Source organism: Dermacentor albipictus, chromosome 2 (assembly GCF_038994185.2).
Source record: "Dermacentor albipictus isolate Rhodes 1998 colony chromosome 2, USDA_Dalb.pri_finalv2, whole genome shotgun sequence".
Lineage (NCBI taxonomy): Eukaryota > Metazoa > Arthropoda > Arachnida > Ixodida > Ixodidae > Dermacentor > Dermacentor albipictus.
In genome coordinates this window covers 39,673,745-39,695,356 of record NC_091822.1, presented here as the reverse complement: position 1 = coordinate 39,695,356, position 21,612 = coordinate 39,673,745, and the positions used below count along the sequence as shown (strand labels likewise).

General features: G+C 46.7%; 1 protein-coding gene across 5 annotated transcripts in view; it reads right to left on the bottom strand.

The window, feature by feature from the left end:
- Positions 1-21,612, bottom strand: part of LOC135918257 (uncharacterized) — a 203,042-nt gene that overhangs the window by 42,600 nt on the left and 138,830 nt on the right. For all 5 annotated transcript variants that reach the window (XM_070533552.1, XM_070533551.1, XM_070533555.1 and 2 more), the window contains 2 exons: positions 19,254-19,461; positions 7,098-7,245 (listed from right to left, as the gene is read on the bottom strand). In XM_070533552.1, coding sequence (XP_070389653.1) covers positions 7,098-7,245; positions 19,254-19,461 — 356 coding nt within the window. The remainder of the gene's footprint in view (positions 1-7,097; positions 7,246-19,253; positions 19,462-21,612) is intronic.

Genomic DNA, 21,612 nt, shown 5'->3' with positions numbered 1-21,612 from the left:
GGCGCACGCGGCATTTCCACTTATGCTGAATCCTTCGAAGAGTCATGCGCACAAGGTGACGCGCATGAGACGCAGATTTACTTCCGACAATTGCCGACTGTGCTTGCGGCTACCGTTATGGTTTGAGTGTAACCTGGGGTGCTATAACGTAACACTATTTAAAAAATTTCTATTCAAATTCTGCAACCAGCCCACCGCGATTCCTCAAAAACTTTTTTGGACCAGCACCACTTCACCTGTCTGTCATGCGAGGTCACGAAAACCGCAATAGCTCTCCATTTGGCATGACGTGTACGCACTGATTATGCATAATTTGACCGAAAAAAAAACAACAAAATAGTTATGTCTGATTCGATGCCTTCTTGACATTAGCCCTCGGTTATTCGTCAAAAGTTTTTGGGCTGCACCCTCTTCACCTGTCTCTCACGCAACGTCACAAAACCGCAAAAACTAACCGCGTCAAAGTGACGCGTACGCGTTAAAGATGCATTAATATGCCCAACAAAACAGGGGCCCTATAACGTAAAACTATTCGAATATGTTTCTATTCCAATCTCCTGACGTCAAACTTGCGTAACCACCGACGCATGCTCCGGGCGGTCACCCGCAGGGTTGTCTGAACAGACCAATCAAACGCTCTCCTCGTTCATAGGAGGTCACTTTTGTTTGCTTGAAAAACGAATAACATTGCCTACACTGAGCGGCTTGTCGTATCTAATTGGCTGGCAAGAAGTGAGGAGAACGCTCAATTGGAGAGGGATTCACTGGGGCAGAGCCAGTGCACTGAAAATCGATAACTGAATGAAGAGGGTGGTGCCGGCGTCTGCGATTGGTCGGCTTTCCTTTACTTAGCTTGTGGTGGCTGGTCGAAAATCGTGGCAGCATGCAACGGAAGTTTAAGAATGACGCTAAAGCTGACCCTCAGCAAAGGAGAGTTGGCAGAATGAGGCGGCAAACGTGCCGAAAGGGCTCGAAAACGTTACACGGCCACGCAAGAAGTTTTATTATACGCAAATACACCCATGCTCTCCGTCAGGTGCGAGTAGCCAGCGTCTCAGCGATCGGCGGCAGCCGTCTTTTATTCCTTTCGGAACGGGGCAGCCTGCGGCTATTCCGAAGGAAATTCAGTTTTGTTCGGCATATTAATGCATCTTTATCACGTACACGTCACTTTGACGCGGTGAGTGTGTGTGGTTTTGTGACGTCGCGTTACAGGCTGGTGAAGTGGGTGCAGCCCGAAAACTTTTTACCAATAGCCGAGGGCTAATATCGAAAAGGGGTGGAATCAGAAAGAACTGTTTTTCTTTTTTCTGTCATATCATGCATAATCAGTGTGTGCACATCATGTCAGATGGGGAGGTATCGCGGTTTACGTGACGTCGCGTCACAGACAGGTGAAGTGGGCGTGCTCGAAACAAGTATTTTACTAATCGTGGAGGGCTGATAGCAGAATTGGAATAGAAAAGTTCGGAATAGGTTTACGTTATAGCGCCCCAGAAGTTTCTTCAAAATAGCCGCAGGCTGCCCTGTTCCGAAATAAAGAAAACATTGCTGCGGCCGATTGCTCCGACACTGGCTACTCACCCCTGCCGGAGAGCATGAATTTATTTGCGTGGAATAAAACTTATTGCGCGGCCATGTAAAGTTTTCGGGAACTTTCGGCAGGTTTACGAGCTCGTTCTGCCAACTCTTCTTTGCTGAGGATCCATCCGTTTTAGCGTCATTCTGGAGCTTCCCTTGAATGCCGCTGCTATTGTCGACGAGCCACCGCAAGCTAAGTAAGAGAGAGCGGACCAATCGCACACGCCGGCACCACCCTCTTAATCCGTTTATCAATATTCAGTGCAGTGGCTTGGCCCCATCGAATCCCTCTCCACTTCAGCATGCTCCTCGCCTCTTGTTAGCCATTTAGATAAGACAAGCCGCTCAGTGCAGTCAATGTTATTCGTTTTTCAAGCAAACGAAAGTGACCTCCTATGAACGAGGGGAGCATTTGATTGGTTTGTTCCGGTAACCCTGTGGGTGACCGCCTGATGCTTGCGTCGGCGGTTACGCAAATTTGACGTCAGGAGATTGGAATAAAAACATATTCGAATAGTTTAACGTTATGCGACCCCTGGGGCCGAATTCACAAACCGGCTCGTTCGTAAGTGGGCTTTGCTATTGGCTGGTTTGCTTGGCTAATCATATATCCCGCATCGATATTGACTGGAATTTGTTCTTACAAAAAATTACAGCGTAAGAAATTTTTCTGAATACGCACCTTGGCTTTCTGGGCACAGGTTCACCCAGAGTGGAAGAGTTAGTGTCACGATTTACAGTTATTGCTATTGTGAATTTAACCCTCAGTAAAATGTGACAATATGAATCGGTACCAACTCGCTCACCTCTCATTTGTTATATTGCGATCATACAACATAAATATTCGGTACAAACTCCACCCACATAAGGGCACTCCACCTTCCTTTGCTACCTCCGTGTTCCGCGTTATAATTCTGGATGGAAAACGGTATTGCAAGTTCGTTTTGCCACCCGAGAATAAGCCAACGTAATTCGCTGAAGCATCTATATCACTCCCCACAGAGCGGTGGTGTAGTCACTGCATTATTAGGTCACTAGGGTGAAATGCTCTCGAAAACGTGAACGAGAGGTGAGTAAGAGGAATCGCGCGTCCATTTGAATACACCAGTGTTGCGACTTCCTGGCAATTAGAGGCAACACGACGTGTTCAGGGCGTGTGAAAAAAATTTTGCAAGCTTGAAGCAAATGACACGCGTTGTGGTAATATTGAGCATATAATTGTATGGCCTCTCAGTCAACTACAAGGTACAGTCGAAATGGTACAGCTAATGGAGCTTAGTCTCTCAGAGGTGGAACAATGTAGGCCCTAGTTCTGTTACCACTGGTCTTGCTTTGCTACCTGTTGCTTCCGTGCTCATCTTGTGTGCTATGAACACTATCGTTCAAGAAGGAAATCATCAGCTATCAATTTCGTTGGCATTAGTGCGCAGCTCTTAGGGCGCCGATTCCTGCGGCGAGCATCGGCGCCCCTCGCAACGGAGTGAATGAGCACAGCGAAAGATGAAAGAACGAACGCGGAGAAGAGCGGAGGATGAAAGACGGTGATAGCGAAGAGCTCGCCAGGAGTAAAGCGGAGGAGGAGGTGTGGCGAAAGAGTGAGAACCAGAGCGCAGTGCCGCAAGAGACAGGCTGTGCGTCGACGATCGCAGTGAGATGGCGCCAGAGCAGTGCGCATCGATTGTTCAGCGATGGCGCTACCACCGCCATATATGAAAACAAAGTGCAGCATGACCGGAGGTCTGTCTGCGGCGGCCGCTCTGAATCGCGCCCACGCGTCGCCCACGCACTGCCTCTCGCGATCTCCTGATTATTGAGGAAGTCGCGCCAGACTCCGCTCCGTTTGCAACCTGCCACACGAGACAGATTGTGCGCGCCAGCCAATATATCGCGAAATGAAAACAAATATAGAACTTCCCTCAAATTTTGCATGAGGGAGTACTGTAATCATCGGTGGATTTTTTTACATGTTGGAAAGGAATGTGACATCCCTCTCTGAATCGTTTGGCTTCACTATGGACTGCCCGGTAGCTTGAGAAGCTTTGCTTATGAAGAATCTAAAGCATCAATATTTCACCAGTGCGCCCCTTTTTTTAGGAGGTATACAGAAGTGAGGAGAATGAACATGTTCTAATCGTGTATACTTTTATTTGGCGGCAACGCCTACCGCACATCACGGAGCCCCACAGCATGACGAGGAGGCAAGTATAAGAAATTATGTTTCAGTGATGTTGCCTAACCTTAGGAGGCTAATCCAAGCGGCCAGAAAATTTGGAAAAAAAAACAGACAGGACTGCTCGTAAAGAAAAATAAAAAAATGAAGATGTGCAAAAAAAAATGTCAGTGCGCATTTCTCGGGGGGTCCCTCTACTGGAAATCAAAGGAGTTCGTTTCTACCTCTGAGGTACCTTAAAGGCCCCAGCACTTGACATCGGGTTAACCTCCTTGATGCACTTTTTACGAACCCGGCTTTGCAGTGCACGGTTAAGTACAGGAGGGTCCGATTTCTATGTGTTCGAATCCGTGGTATCGCAACCCACGAAATGCCAGTTAAGCACAGACGCCTCTGCCGGGCCCAGCAGAAATCACAAAACTAGTTTAAGGTTCTACACATCGAACCCCTAAATTCCAACTTTAACCGCGCTTATGATTTGGCAACAGCGAACGCCTTATGCGATCATTTTCATGAGTATGGACCAATATTTACCACTAGTGATACAAGTTTCTTCAAAAGTCTTGTCAGTAAGTATATCTACCTTTTCATTCCTTTAAAAACAAAGAAAACAAACACTCAAATTCCTTGGATGACTAGGGACTTTTTGCATTTATCACTTCGTGTGGCCAGATTACATCGGTCGAAACGCTCTGGTGACTTAACAAAACTCATGCGATTCCATAGTGCCAAAAAGAAGCTCTGTTCTAAAATGGTTGCTGCAAAAGAATTTTATTACAAGGTAACCTTGCCGAAATTATTGCTGGATAATGCCTAAAAAATTTGGAAAGCTATCTTGCCACCTGGGTCATACTCGGACACGTTAGTAATTAACAATATTGCAGTTTCTGATTCGCTTCTTCTATAACATCTGCTTCCCCTCTGTCTTCCACACCGTCCAATTGACGATCTATCAGTGTCTACTGTCTACTATCATTGTCTGTCATTGTCTACTACTAATCGTTAACTTAGACACCAAGAAGTCGTGTGGTCCTGATGGTGTCCCGACTGTTTTTCTCGGTCGATACTCTCGTTGGTGCAGCAGATATCTAACAATTACCTATTGAAAATCTCTCTCTAACACCTTCCTTCTTCAATCCTGGAACTTGCTTCAATTTAGGCCTTTTTTAAGTCGGGTAACATTCAATTGTTATCTAACTACAGGCCAATTTTCTTAACAGCACACTCGTGTATATTACTCGATCACATTATCTTCAAACAGGTTATGGAATTTCTTGAAAGCAAAAAAAAATTATGCACTTTCCAGCATGGTTTTAGAAGTGGCGTTAGCGCCATAACACAACTTAGAGGATTCGTTGAAGACATCAGCAGCTCTTTAGACATAGGTGACCAGATTGATGCTATATTGATAGACTTTGCAAAGGCCTTCAACACTGTCTCATACCCTAAACCTAGGCACATGCTGTTCGCTATAATAAAAAAGGTATCTTTGGTTGGCTGGAAATCGGAATTTCTTTCGCAGCGTTCGCAATATGTAGGTTTCCACTCTACTAACTCATCCTTGATGCCTGTTTCGGTACTGGGTCGTTTTTTATTCCTGCTTTACACTAAGGATCTCTCCCTAAACACCTCTGTTAAAATAGGCATCTTGCAGATCTTGCATCTTGCATTTACATCTTGCATTTTATATCATACAATTAAATCTCATACTGATCATTTTGTCCTTAACAAGTGTGTTGCTGAACTCTGTAACTGGCCCAAAGCATGACAAATGATGGCAACTTTTCCAAAACTGTCTCCATGTCTTTTACACCACGCTCATCTCACTCCTTCTTTGCTTATTCCTTTAACAATATTACTTTAGGTGGGGTCTTCGAATTCAGATATTTAAGTATCCTACTTTCACATGATTTGTCATGGTCGAAACACATTGATGTCACCTGTAACAGGGCCCCTAAAAGACTACATTACTCACATCCTACGCTGCGTCTTGCTTCTCAAGAAACTAAACTTTTCCCATATAAAACCGTCATTTGCCGCATCCTTGAATTAGGCGGCGTTGTATGGAATCCATACATACACTGCGACGTCAAAAAACTAGAATCAGTGCAGAAAAAGCAGTGCGTTTTGTTGTTAGGAGATACGACAAGGAATTTTTGACATCTAACTGTCTCCCCCCCCCCCCCCCCTGGTCTCTCACTCCTCTTGCAAACGTCGCAAACTTGAATGCCTAAAATTCCTTCACACGTTAAAGAATTCTCCTCGCCTCTCCTCTCTTGATAACTATCTGACTTTTTCCAAACCCTTATGTAACGGTATCACCATACTCTAAATATCAACCTTATCTGCCCGCACTGATTCCTTTAAACACAGTTTTTTTATCAACAATTGACTTGGAAAGCATGTTTAGCGCCAGCAGAAAAGAAAAGTAGGGAGAAGACACCACAATGCGCTATCGTCAATCAATCAATTGAGTCTGGAATTCATTACAGGGCAACATCCGTTGACTACCATTAAGCAGTTCACGAAAGCATGTTTATAAATATTTGTATGTTTGTTATTCATCCCACTCCTCGAATAGCCTTATTTAGGCTGCGCCATGTACAGATAAAAATAAATAAATAAATAAATAAATCCTCTAAAGCTACCAACTTGCATTGGCATTCTGATTTCCAGTTTCCAAACTGACTGGAACGCTAACGAATGCTCTAGCAAACTTTATGGACGAATGATATAAATATAATGTGTCAGCTAGTAGGCGACTTTATTTCTTGAAGTGCGCAAATTGAAAAAAAGTGATCATAGGATCACTGCGGTTATTAGTTTAGTAATTATTTGCCTCATGATGGAGATTTGTCGGCCATGTCCGCTTCATCAGTAATCACTGAATCAGTCGAACGGAATCTCCGGCAGTCAGTTTCATGGTTTTGTGCTTAATATAAAACAATGAAACAGCTGTGATACCATACCGCTAATAGAAAACTTGCACTGTAGTGACTGCAGAGTTGCCAAGATATCTATAGTCCATAGTTGGTACTACGACTCATCGATACACCAAGCGTCAGTGAAATTGCCATGCTCGTCTTCATGAATAATCAATCCGCGGCCGAAAACTTGGGTACCCGCTCGAAGCTTCGCCTAAAATTTCTACAGTCTACCTAGTAGGGTATCGATGAACCCACCAAACTTTATTGAGGCATACGATAGAAATAAGGAGAATGAAAAGCATGATTTCAGCTACATCGTCCCGTATTTTGCAAGTTATTCGTGTCACAGCACTTGGACAAAGTGGGCATTCGAACCTCACATTGCTGCGGTGCTGTAGCACAGCGACGCTTGTACTTACTTCTATAGCTGGCCTCAGGGCCAGCACGGTTTGGTGAAGTACAGTGGGCTTCGTGATAATATTCAGCAAGCCGTAACTTCCGATCTTGTTGGTGGCCAGCATAGTCAGCTCGCCCATGGCCTCAGATATTAGCTTCGTGCTGATGTACCTGCAGTGGAATAAGGACAGGGCTTAGGTTAAAGATAAACTAGGCTATTAAAGGGAAAATCACACGTCGACCCTTTCGTAGCGATTGCTGCAAAGAAAATACATACAGGTTCCTCGAAATAAAGGCCTCGCAGTTGAAGAAAAATTGTCCAAATCCGAGAATTCAAGCCGGCACCACCACCTTTCCGGGGTAGCCACTCTGACATCTGCCATCTGCCACCTGAACATCTGCCATCTGCCATCTGAGGCTTTTCTTTCGAGGAAGCTGTATGGGCTTTCATTGTAGCAGTTGCTACGAATGGGTGGATGTCTGATTTGCCTTTTATTAATTACTTCTCTCCGCCTAGCGGTTTCTCGCATAACTATAAATTCAGAAACTAGACTAATTGGTTTCTGTAGTTTAACATTCTCAAGGTGCTAAAAGAAACGGACAAAGAAAGGAAAGAAGACTGGAAAACGCCTGTAGTGTCTTCTTTGTGTTATCTGTCTGCTTCATAAGCACTCTGACCATGTCATAGCACAGACAGCATGTGACATAAAATTTACAGATGGTACAAAAGAAAAAATTCGAACCAGTGTTTGCACGAGTTGCAACTACTGTGCTCTGATAGGTTTTTCCTCTTTGTGGTTGAGCAAGTTGTATTTAGAGGCGATTTTCTGCCTGCGTCACTTTTTTCTGGGTACAAATTACCCTGCTAGTCATACCACACTTTTTACTCATTCGCCATAAGGGAACGACCACTAGCTTTCTTTGAAATTCCACGAATTAGTAACCTTGGTTGGCGTTGATGCCTTGTTATGCCGATTTTAACAGTTGCCATGCAATCAACAATCCTACTGTCTTAAATAATGAAGTGACGCTGTTTCTTTGTGACGGCGTTAGTTTCCGCTTCATATACAGACAATACGCTGCAATGTTCAGTAAGCTGCGCTAAGGGGGTCTTCAGGCACATGAGAATAAGATGAACATTCACGCTCTATCTGTGTAAATTTCCTTAGTATTTCTGCAGACAAAAATGTAACGGAGTATCGCAACTCTCTTCTACAAGGAAGTGCTTGTCGCACATATATCTGTATTTTGGCAATCATTGTTTACACTACTACATATTACAACATATTGCCGCGTCTTAGGAATATCGAAGAGAAAAATGAAGCGAGAAACATAAGCAGCAATAGCCAACCATAAGCCTGGGCGTGAAGACGACGTTGAGGTGTCGGCTAACTATATTTAGTGCCAGCCTTTCGCAGGCCGTGGTCGTGACTATATTGATTTTATCACGGCACTGGTGGACGTGCCGGAGTTCATCGCCTAATGCTAGAGACTCCTCCTTCGAGCCGTTTAACCAGCACGCAACCACCTCATCGCATTGTACTCCTGTCGATCGCTTTATTCGTCACCTGTTAGGAGTAAGCCCGGAGTTTGAGGCCCCAGAATGCCATGAGATAAGGAAAACCTGGAAACTACCAGCCCTTCCCAAGACACCTTTCAAGTTGACGCCTTTGAGGACGGGGATAATATGCACGAATAATAAGAACGGGTTGGAAAGCGAAGAAATAAGCGCCAAAGCTCAAGTTCTCAAACGTCTTCGCTCTGGGAGTGAGTATGAGAATCTAGGCAGACAGCTCTAATAACGTGGGATAACTTTGACCGTCAACGTCTTGGAATTTTCGCTTGCAGCGATCATCACGGTTCCGCCCAGCATTGCATTCACTCGCGCATCGACAAGCCTAACAAGAGTGTAGTCATGTTGCGTAAGACATAGCTTGGCTGTTCCGCCGGGTCAGCGCCGAGATTTCTGAAGTCAATAAAGTCCGTTAGCTGATGAGAGACGCCAATAAACAGTTGTTTTCCAGCCCTCCGCGCTGTAGAGCACAAACGTTTGCATAGTTCATAGAGGTTACTGTGATTAACTGAGCACTTCAGCAGTAGTTCCGCCATTATGACCATCCAAGGCAAGCCTCTACCTCTGCTCTGACCGCTAGCAGCGCGTCGCTTGGGTGAGCCCGTTCGATGAGTTTCCCGTGAGGAGATTTGCAACCTGGCTGTAACTACACAAGAACATTCGGTGGCTTGTGTGGCAGAAGCTGTAAAGCAAGAAATCATGCACCCCTTCTTATTGCCTTATTCACTACCGGATCAGTGATGTATCAGTTTTCCATCGGCTGTCCATCGCCTGCCGCCAGTCAGTTCACGATTAACCCGGCCTTTGTTGACCTCGCCGTACAACCCGGCGTCGCACCCGCCGTGGTTGCTCAGTGGCTATGGTGTTGGACTGCTGAGCACGAGGTCGCGGGATCGAATCCCGGCCACGGCGGCCGCATTTCGATGGGGGCGAAATGCGAAAACACCCGTGTGCTTAGATTTAGGTGCACGTTAAAGAACCCCAGGTGGTCAAAATTTCCGGAGTCCTCCACTACGGCGTGCCTCATAATCAGAAAGTGGTTTTGGCACGTAAAACCCCAAATATTATTATTATTATTAACCCGGCGTCGCTAACGCCGTATGACCCCGTTAGTGGCACCGCCATGCAGCGCACAACGAATGCTGGAGCTTGGCCGCAAGGGATACCTACTAGTAGACCGCTGATTCGAAAGAAGGAGTGTGGCGCCCTACTAAACAACGCTAACTATGCTTCCATTGCGGAGAAGCCGGCCAGGTTTATAAACTTAGCCCGTATCCTGAAAATGTATGACAAGACTGCCCACCTATTTTTCCCCGCGCTTGCTTTGAAAAGTAAAGTGACAAAGATGCCTCCGTGGCTCCGCAGCCATCCTCAGACATGCCGAATTGCCGAGTCCGCTCTCCGTCACATGTTTGTAGCTCTTTGCCGCACCGTCGCAGTTTTGCTATTGTAGTTCGGTCCTGCATCGATGGAAACAGCTGCACACTCCCGGAGGAAGGCTGGCGCACATCGAGACAAAAAGCCGCCCCCCCCCCCCAACAACATTCTGACCCCATCATGCGACGTAGTCGAACCCTAATATAGAAATTGTAAGCGTCCTGCTTACAGCAGTTATCGACGGACATGATTTGAGCGTTGAGTAATGTTGGTGATTGATCGTCATACCTTGCTGGTGAAGCAGCGCACTGCCACGGAGACAGAGAAGACACACAAGAGGACACTCGCTGACCGAGAAAACACGCAAGACGACACTCGCTGACAGCAGCGAGTTTCGTCTTGTGTGTCTTCTCTGTGTCCGTGTCAGTGGGCTGCTTCCCCAGCAATGTATGATGATGTGAGTGCTCTTGCAGGAACCGGCGCCAACTTCTCTAAAGGAAGCCTGTCTCTCACCGACTACTAGGTATCTACTAATTATCCTACTAGAGGCCAGACACGTGCCCCAGGGTGGGGGGGGGGCTGCATGCCCCCCACTTCCCGCGAAATTAAGTGGCATACCCCCTACGCCGCCCGCGCCACCACGCCTCATACACTCGTCTGAATCTCGAGACTTGACAGGTCTTCGGCGGTAAACATTTTGGTGCCTTTTTCACTCCTTTTGGATGGAGGTAGTTTTCGGCATCTCCTGGGTTGTGAAGGGCAGTTTTCTTATCGGTTTGGTGCTGGCGCGATTAACTCGAGCTGCGTTCAGTTGTCACCATCTATTGCAAGGGTCACGTGCATCGCTGTTGCTTCATTAGTTCGACCTTCATTGTTTAGACTGATCCAGATATTACGATAAGGATTCCGTTCGCAGTCAGCTAGTCCGTATGCTCGTGGCACGAGTTACGGCGGGCGAAAACGTCACTTGCCTTCAACGTTTAATTTTGCTTCATGATTTCCTCGAGTGACGGCTGGCCGGGACACTGTCAGATCCTCGAAACCATACCCGTGATATTGGTTAGATAAGGTAGAAAATAAAAGCATGCAAAACAGCGTCCATCATCAAACCATGCGATAAATTTTAAACCTATAAACAGTATGAATATCACCCGTTAACTGGTATGGTTTTTTTCTAATTGTACAGCACTTTTCGAGAAGAGTTGGCAACTCGGAACAAGGGTCGCAAGGAGTTGATACATTGAGCAATATACTAAGGGAGAGAGCTGAGGCAACGGCCAAACAGGAAGGAAAAGCGAAAATTAACAAACTTAGTCGTCCATTGTGAAAGTATTTATGGATCCACATCCTTTCATTTCAAAAGGAAGTGGAAAAAAACGCCGCCAGAAGTGCATAATGATTCCGTGTGTTTTGAGTGACGCTTCTACAGTTATCAGTCGAGCCGCCTGACGTAGCCACTTCTCTGGTGTGGTTATGTGGGTGTTCTTGTGTGTCCGCGGTGGCCTCAGTACGCCTAGAAACAAAGCCTCCTGCTCTCTACGCGTATAGGGGACTGGCGGCCACGCATCATTACACAACTTCCCAAATAACAATACGAGTCGTTTTTTTGCACTTGGTAGAGCAGTAAATGAGGGATCCAAAAGAACTGTGATTGTTCTGAAAATATACATTACTGTATAATTCTTCAAGAGGTAATTGAAGAAATCCTACTAGAAATTTTTATTTTACACTTTCGCTTGTTTACCTGCTCTTGCCAGTGCTCTTCCGGCACTTCTTTCCTGCGCGAGCCCATTTGATATGGTTGCTTCTTGGTCACGTAAAAGAGGGGTGTATCCCGCAGGCGTACCTGTGAGATACTTTATTTCATTTTTTTGCGGGTTTACGTGTGTTTATGGCCAACGGTGGAAATTATTCACATTTCCACTGGCAAAGCTACGTCCCGCCGCCTTTCCATAGAAAAAAATCACCTTGGGTTGGGCCGACCCCCCCAAAAAATCCTGCGTACGTGACTGTTAGAGGAACTGCAATCGCGTATTGAAATGTTTCATCAGGTGACGGAGAGCTTCACTGTCGATAAAGATAGTGCCGGCCGCCTGCCGGCTGAGTTCGTGCCTGTGGACATCGGCCCAAGCTTGCTGCTAGCTAGGAAAAGCTCCTCCTGGTGCTGATTAGTTACGGCATTGCTTCGCGACAACGTCTGGGGTCAGCCAAATGCTGTTGACGAAACCTCTACTTGTTTTGTAGAAGCGAGTGGCTGCGTCAGTACCAGAGTGAAGGCTCTAGATATATCTAAGGAGAAGGGCCGTGGTCTGAGCTTAACCTTTGAAGTTCCCAAGCGGCCAGAGTATACAATTTTTGGACCTAATTATCCTAATTGGGTGAGCATGTCTCTGGGGTGTATCCACCGTGGTCTATGAAGTCCATTCTGGATTTCTGTTCTAGTCACTCGAAGCTAGTGAAGAACGCTACGGCCACATCCTGTTTAGAAGCCGCATTGCGCAAGTCCTGCCGGGATCGAGCGAGTGAAGCTTTTTCTAATTATCTTAACTGGCTCAGGCAATACAGTTGTCCAGTGGGTACTTTAGCATCACTCAATGAAAGATTACTGAGGAAGGCAAAATTGCCAGCAAAAGCTGTCACTATAAGAGAGGTCAACGCTAAAGATAATAATATCGGTCGTCAGTATTCCACATCTGCACACCTTGTCTCACCGCATGAAAAAGGTCGCTAGTAGATTTGGTATAAATGCCGTCTTCTTGAGAAGAAACAAATGAGGCCACATCTGCTAAGCGGTAGGACGAAACATTGAAAGGAAAACACAAAACTGGAGTGATTGTGATGTCAAACACTTCGACGCGTTGGTCGACTGTGGGAACGGTGTTGTGCATCATATTCCTCAGTCTTGAGGGAAATGGTACATCGGCCAAACAGTACGGTGTTTGAGCAACCGATTAATGGACCACAGAGCGTCTTTGAAAGAGCAGCCATCGTTCAATCTGTCCCTATATTGCATGGAATCTAACGGCAAATCGTTGCTAAATGAAACCAAGGTGCTGTCAAGACAAAGACAGGATAGCGATGGAGATTCCTGAAGCATATTTTGTGCATAAGCCGCGTGACATGTGCGTGGCGAGGCCACTAGTCAGTCTGCACGAACAAGAAAATGATTATTTAGCCAGTAATCTTTAAGGTGCCACACCTGCTTATGACAGGACATATATTGGGCGTGTTTTTCAAAATAAACCATTGTTGACAGTCTGCTCCTTCCCTGCTTTTTCATCTTGTCCCTGTTTGTTAGTGCCATGTTTATTTGAGTATGAATTGCCCATCACGCCCAACAGTTAGTGCTTCTATATCTTTTCCAGGTCCCTCGTAAAGACGATTCTCTCCGCAAAGCTTGACATGCACGTTACTTCTCGTCGATATATTTGTGGAGCTTACAGAAGTGGCTGAGAGAGACCAAAAGAAGAGGGCGTTTGTGGCACCTAGTGGCTCGAATAAAATTAAGGTACTTCCCTTTGATCTGTGTTCCGCGCCAGCTACATTTGAACGCCTTATGGGCACATTGCTTTCACATCTCAAGTCTCATCGCGCCTAGTGTACTTGGACGACGTCGGTGTATATTCAGCAGCAATCGAGGGACACATAAGGCGGGTACTGGCGATTTTCCATGCCATACGATCCGTCGGTTTCACGCTTAATCCAGAAGAAAAAAACGAAAGACACTTTGCTGAGACTAAAGTGTGAAACGGTGGAGCCTAACACTATTTGCAATGCGATTTGTTCTGTCAAAAACAACACGGAGGCACACAACTCGTGCACTGTTACGTGAATGCTTGTTTGTTTATTGAATGCCTGCAACGTCGTTTACGCCAGTGTCTGTCGTTTCGATGTCTTCTGAGTCCATCATTTCAAGTCTGTCATCTGGGAGGATGTTGGCTTGCAATTCATGGCCGGTGAACTCCTTGTGCTTTAGCGGGTCCACATCCTAGATCTTCATCCACTTCGCTCGATTGACTTGTCCTTGCTCGGCTTGCCGCGGCAAGATGGCGGTCACGGCGCTTCTGAGCTTCATTTGCCTTGGTAACCGGAGATGCAGCGAGTCGCTTCAAACGCATTGCCCCTCTCGCATTGGCCCGTCGCGTCCCCGGACTCTGGCGTCGGACGGGCCTGGCAACCCTGATGCATGCGATGTATATGCTCAGCCTCTCTTGAGCGCCGCTTGCGTTCAGCGGCTGCCGCAGGTCGCGTGTAGGGAGACACCGGTTTGGCGAGACGAGGCATTCTTCCGACACGATACTGCAAAGTAAACAGCCGCCACCGCCACCCCACACCCAAGCAGACGGTCGCCGCGCGCGCCTCGCGACAGTGACGTCAGGCCACACAGCGCCCAATCGGGAGGCCACCTCAAGCGCCTGACGATAGCGACGTGAGGGCGCACCGTCGAACACACGGCCGCCACAAGTGCCGATGTGATGAGACATCCCGCGCGGTGCGGAACCACCCCGACACCCGCACCTGACGACAGAGACGTCAAGCACGCGAGCCAATCAGGAGGCACACACCTGCGCCTAGCGACAGTGAAGTCACGTCACAGAGGAGACCTATCAGGAGGCCGGAAAGCTGTGACAGTTTCTGCTAACGGCAAATGACGTTGACAATGAGCCAAAAAAGGCTTGCGCCTTAAAATACCGCTTTCAAAATGAAAAAGCTTATCCTTCTAGGCCACTCAGTCAGCAACAATGGTATACGGCCACACAGTACGAAATAGCCGCTGTCGCAAATTTTGCCGAGCCATCTGACAAGAATGCAGTGAGGGGTTTTTATGTCTGTGCGTTTATTTCCGCCTTGTAGTGTCCTTGAGCAGAAATATGGGCGGAAAGAAACCTAGTGGACAGGACAGGACAGATGCTCTTTCCTGTCCACTACGTTTCTTCCCGCCCATATTTACACTGAACAACTCTACATGATGCACTAAGTGGCCCAACCGTCTACGCTTATTATTTCCGCCGGTTTATTCGATACCTTTCGTGCGTGTGGCTTCACCACTGACAAACCTAAGGAAGGAAGGCATTACTTTCGTGGGAGGCAAAGAAGAGCAAATTGCGTACAACGAGCTGAGGCAGCTTCTCCAAATGTCTCCGCTCCTCGCACACGTCGATGCAAACGCTCTGCAGCGGTTCTCATTGACGCTACCACTGCAGGAATATGTGCTGTACTCGTGCAATAGCAAGACCATACCGAAAGATTAATACCTTAAACAAGCAGAACTCCTTCACGTGTGCCCGAGAACTATCCATTAGACCCCTGAAAAAGTGTTTTCGTATAATACGGGCGGTTATAAAACTTCATTCATATCTGTGCGGTCACACATTCCATGTACTCAACGATCGTCATGCCAGATCTTGGCTAACGAAACCACAATATACATTAGCGCAGTTGATGCGCTGGAGCTTTACGGTTCAAGCGTTTGACCGGGCTGTCAAATGTGGAAAGTCACATTCGGGCGGCGACGGCGTTTCTCGCACCCCACTTAAACCCACTACTACAGAACATGAATACGACGCAGCCTATATCGGAGGGTTCGATGCGTTCACTATTACACGGTAGCAACAATATGACTCGGAATACGGGCCCAATTTTATTGCTTGGAAGGTTGCTTTCCTGATGTCCCAGACGTTTTTGCAAGAGGATATAAATCGCTTTTCTTGTGCATCAGTGTCCTGTACACGATGAACTTTTCTACGACTGGAAACGCCGACTTACTCGTCATTCGAACATTTTTCAGGAGCAAAAAAGTGCTGGCATGCCACAGTGACGCCACCTATGGTCACCTGGGCTACGAACGAACGTTTCCACAGTTAGACAAATATACGGCAGGCCGAGGCTCGTGGCAAGTGTTACATATTGCGTTCGGACATGTCTGAAACATCAGAGATGCAAAGTTCCATCTGTCAAACCAGCTGGACTCTGCCACCACATTCCAATGTGCCCGTAGCAGTGTATGGCGTGGTAAGAATGGACCTTCTCGGGCCATTCAAAACTTCAAAAGTGAAAGCTCTACTTCTGGAGGTACAACTCCCAAGGTCAATCTCGGCGCGCGTTTGACCTTCAGCTGCCGGCGCCCAAGTGTGATGGTGCGACGTCACGTCACGTGATCCGCTGCGGAGAGGCGTCGCCGCTGTTTACCAATTCGCTAGGCGAGGGTTTAGCCGCTGCTTTGCCGGCGCTTGGTCGCTGAGTATCGGCATGGATCAAGCGCGCGCCGGTGCGAGCGCACCAGATCTCCTCCGCAGGCGCCAGGCTAAGTCTGAGCATCCTGCCGATATATCTCACCGGGAAGAAGCACTGACAAACAGTGTCTAACTATGGTTAACGGGGCTTTTGCTTGTATGACTAGGTTCAAGCTACGTCGAATCGCCGCCACTTTTTCATTAGGGCACAGATAAATTATCTTTGCAACAGTCTATCTTACTTGTTAGCTCGAAACTAAGGTTATGGAGCGAAGCACAACAGCTGAATTTGCCATATTTTTCATAGAGAGTGTTATCAGTCTCGGCCTTTCCATAGTAGTGATTATAGTAGTGATTACATCTGGCTGCTTCACACCATCTTGAAACTAAGCTGCGGTGTTCACCGGCGAGCAAAATAAATGGAGAGACGGTGCGTTTTAGCAACACACTTGCGGATAAGGTTTGCATTGTGGGGATGCGCGACTCTCGCGCGTCCCCTGATTTTTTCCCGCATAGCACGTCTCCTGTACTCCTGCTTCGCCGCGTGGCCTGCGTGACGCCCACGGCGGTCGATGTAGTTGAAGCGCAGTGCGAGAGATGGCGCGAGTGTTGCGCTGCTAACGCCGCCGACAGGCGAGGTTACCTGGGCGCCGAAAGGAAGGCGCTTCCTCTTTTTGGGTTCGGGAAGCAAGCGGGACGGACGTGCCGTGCGGCGCGCCGACCGATGCTTCGGCGAGACCGTCTCACGTGGCCACCTTCTTACGCGCCACGATTCGCGTGACTATACACGCGTACGACCAGGTGTTGGGATCCAGCATGGGGCGAACATATTCGCTCGCTTCAGGTCGCGGTGAGTCGGACTTCTAGATTTGTCGTGCGCCCATCGGCATGTTTTGTGGATAGCAACTCGGCTAGCAGGCATTGATCTAAGAAAGGTGCAATAAAAGCCCTTGTGATTTTTCGCACTACTGTGCTGTCGTTCCTTTGTCCCAAGAGTACCGGAGGAGAGCCCCACAGCATCAACTTTGATGTGCACCATAAGAACTGTGACGAGACATTGCAATTTGTTACATTTGCTTGCTATAAATGGGAATAAAAGGTACAGAGATGCTCGATTGTTACGACTCGTGTCATAAGAAACCAACAAAAACACCAAGGACAGCATAGGGGAAATTACTTGTACTTGTTAATTGAGGTAAATAATGATAAATAACTGAAAAGAAGTGGATGAGAGGTCATATGCCTGCAGGAAGTATACGAATCCACGTCTTCGCACTACGCCTGCGATGCCATTGCCAATTGACCCACGGCGGCGCCGTTTTACCATACACATTCTCGGCTATTTATACTCGCCTAATAGAACTAACCCTAGGAGTGCTGGCCAGCGCCACCATTCAAAATTCTTGGCAGCGGATGTGGAATATCAATTCTGGCACACACGCCACGTTTAGGTGAACTTTATGGGTGAATGCAAATGGTCAATAAATCTAGAATGTACCTGAAGGCATCAATGCTGCTGGATTCGAGACTCTCGCTATGCAATAAAGAGACAAAAGGGAACACAAGGGTCCGGTTTTTACTAGTCATGCAATAAGAAGCCAACAAAGGCATCAAGGACAGAATAGGGGAAATTACTTTTATTTTGTTACTGGACTATGACGAAAATTCAAGTGGATGAAACAACTTTCTGGGAATAGGATAGGAACCAACGTCTGCGCATTTCGCGAGCGATGGTCTTATCATTTGAGCTGCCACGGCAGTGTTTTCCTAGCCCCTTTCAGGGGTATTTATGTTTACATAATGGAAATTACCCTAAATGTGTTAGCCAGCGCCGCCACTCTCGAGAGTTCGCGGACTCCAAACGACGTTATAAATATTGCTCTTAATACCCTTCAGCAAGAGACAAGAATGGCACCTTTCCTTCGTTTCCTCGTCAAGACAATACAAGACGGAATGCTGCCTTATTAGTGCAATGGCAACGAAACGGATGCCGATGACTTCTATCAGCGGCCTGAAGAAGCCCGATAGCGTGCACGCGTACGGATACTTCGAAAGCAGAACAATGACTCAAGGCGTTACAGTATTGCTTACGAATTCGTCTCCTACGAGCATGGAGAAAGCGTTGGGATTGGACCCCTATCCACCGCCATGGTCTCTACGAGAAACTGTTGAGGCGGTACTTCGAGCAGTACAAAGTTCTCCGACGCTTAAGTGACATCAGATATAAAGCTCCCTACAGCCAACACTGCTCGAGGGGTAAATATCATGTACCAGAGGTGGTGGATGTTGTCCGGCTGAAGTATTACGTTTCTTAATGGCTTTCCACACCACAAACGTGAGCAGCCACTGGTGACGTGATTAGAGCATCGGTGCCATGTTCACTTTGAAGGGAGGCTAATGGCACATCTTAAGGACACCGAAGAGGAAAATGAAGTGAGGAACATGACCATACACCGGCAGCCTGGTAAGCGAACTTGTAAGCAATCTGGTGGCTGGGGTAAGGACGAAGTTGATGTATCGACTCAGTAAACATAGTATAAGCCGCTGCCTTACCGTGATCGTGACTCTGATCTTAGTTCCTCTAAAAAATATGGAGTTCATTTACTCTACGTTTTGTGAAGTAGAATGAACGTACTAAACGGTAGTGCGAGAATACGAAGGTGAATTTGAAATGGGCAAGCTTCCTAACACTTCAAAAAAAAAAGATCTAGCAGCAGTGTGTGTTTTTTACTGAAGTGGACGATTGCCGCTGTAGAGGCGGCATAGTTGTACTCCATATGCTACGCATTAAACACTGGCGGTGCCACTTTCATCTTAAAGTGCACTCTAAGCACTTCCTAAATGTCCTGTGATTCCTTCTTCAATTTGCAACACTTGCAGATTAAAAAGAAACATTTATGTCGAGATTCCAGCATGATCAGTGTGAAATGTAGGTACCAACGGCAGTAAAATCAAATTGTATGAAAACGCATTCGTTGTGATTTCGGCCTCCTCACCTGTGGTCGAAAGCAATACCCGACTTGATCGTGTTATATTTCTTGGCCTTGGTTTGGAACAAGTTCCAGCTGTTCCGCTCTGCTGCGGCAACTATCTTCGCGTCCACGATGACAACGTCAGTGTAGAACAAGTATGTGCAGAGACCTTCGGGCGGGTACATAGTCTCCGCGATGGCAGTACGGCCCACCGAGCATAGCATTTGCCTTACTGTAATGAGAGCAGAACGTTTACCACAATTTCATGGCGGTAACTTATAAACGGAGTATTCCTTTTCATTCTCTAAGGTTAGCTTTCGTGATCGGTGAAGGTTCTGAGAAGGACCATAACATCTGAAAGCGCCCATAGGCAAATCAACATTTAAGATGTTGCTTATGGGTTGGCAGATAACATTTCTTGACCGCCTGACTATGCCATTGCGAGAGCTTTATGAAGCTCAGAAGGCAAGAAAAGACTCGAAAAGTGAAGAGGGTGGTGAAACAACGTTATAATTGTTATGCAGACTCCAAATTACGTAAAGAGTATTGATCAGCTTGCTGCTCAGTTTAGGCAGCCCCTTATTATTGGTCAAAAATTTATTTATAAGAACGAGCAATATACCTTAGCTTATATACCTGGCTTTTTATTACACGATTTCAGTTTAGCTCCCGAAATTTCCAATACAATTTCAGTAATGTTACTAGGCCTATTCAGCAAGAGGGGAACGTTACCTCAGCAATAAAAACCCCAGGACGTCGAAATTTCACAAACTTCACCTATTTTGGGTATGAGATATTTGAATATGCGAGCAGTATGTGATTAGTACTGCTGCTTTAATATAATCCGTAAACCAATCAGTTACATTTGCCTGTCTTCTGTGCTTTATGTGATGAATGGGGATGTGTGTTTTAATTAATCAATTTGTTTCTTTGCTGTCGTTGTTTAAATATTTTGTTTACATCTTGACAATCTGCGTCTAAATTACGCGGGCCTTATTGAAAAAAAAGTACATGGAAATGTCACAGAAAGAGATAGTAATTTCTTTTAGGACAAAAAAATGTATGCGAACGCGACGGTCCGCTCAATTATAAAGTTGCTGCATTTTACTTGTACTTAAGCATTGAAATTATATTTCTGAGTTGTAGCCCCTTTCTAGCGGTCGCGTTGCTCACCCCCTTACAACATCACCCTAATCATAACAAGAGGGTTCAATAGAACTAGCAGAGAATTCCAAAAAGCTACGTTGCTACATCTGGCCTTTTTCATGAGTAGTAATGCCTCGCCTCTTTCGGATACAAATATTCTTCCCATGACGCAAGTTATTGTATCACTGGATATCATGAGTGGCGTGGATGTATAGACTGGCGAGGTCTGTTCCCGCAGAAATTGCGGCCTAAGACAGCGCTGAAGATTGCGCTGTGTTACCGGCGAGACCGGTCGTAGCGCACGGGGACACTCTGGTGGGGACGCGTTCTCGCCTTTCCCCGTATGGTGACAACTGGCCTTTTCAGAAGCTTCGCCTGCGCATATAACCGCAGACACTTTCGCTTGACACGATGCACCGGGTTCTAAACTTATCGCTGAAGAAATTGCACTCGTATTACCGACTGGCTTTCGCATTCGAGAAAGGCCCGGTTGTGAAGGCTAGCGCCACCCATAATACCTGGTGCAGCATAGTGCCAGAAATAACCACCTCCTAAAGCATGCTAAACGCACTTTTGGATAGCAACTGGGGTTGCTTTTTCATAAAAATTTTTGGGCTCACCCAATAGCACCCAATAGGTGGCCATCCTTGACAAAGGAGGCCCAGTACTTGCTAGAACCTGTTTCACCTGCTGCGATATTGCGCAGAGCTTCTTGCGGCTGCTTTTTTCCCAATGGTGGACAGCTGATGCAAAACTCAGTTAATCTTCACGTAAGCAAGCTAACACCCTGCCACTGGGAACAGTGTTATAAAGGTGCCCTGCATTGGACACGACAAAGCTTGCTGACATGGACCGATAGTACCATCACGATGCGACGATTTCGTGTACTTCGCGCGACAAATGTGACGTAAATGTGTCGCACTAAGATCACTGGTTAAAAATGTGATAATATCACGCGCGTACTGCGAAATAAGCAGCGGCATTGCCTTTAACAGCTATTTTATTCGTCGCATAATTATCGGCATCCACGCAAACGGTGACAAAACCGTGCAAGCACAATGAGTGCCAACGTCCGACTCGCGGAAGCTGCGATCACTATAGACACGGCACCTGCCCTGGTTGTCCTGGTGGCTTTGGCGTTGTACTGATAAACTCGATGACTCGAGTCTAAACGGCGGCCGCGTTTCAATGGGAACGAAATGCGAATGTGCCCCTGTAGCATTTATTGGGTGCGTGC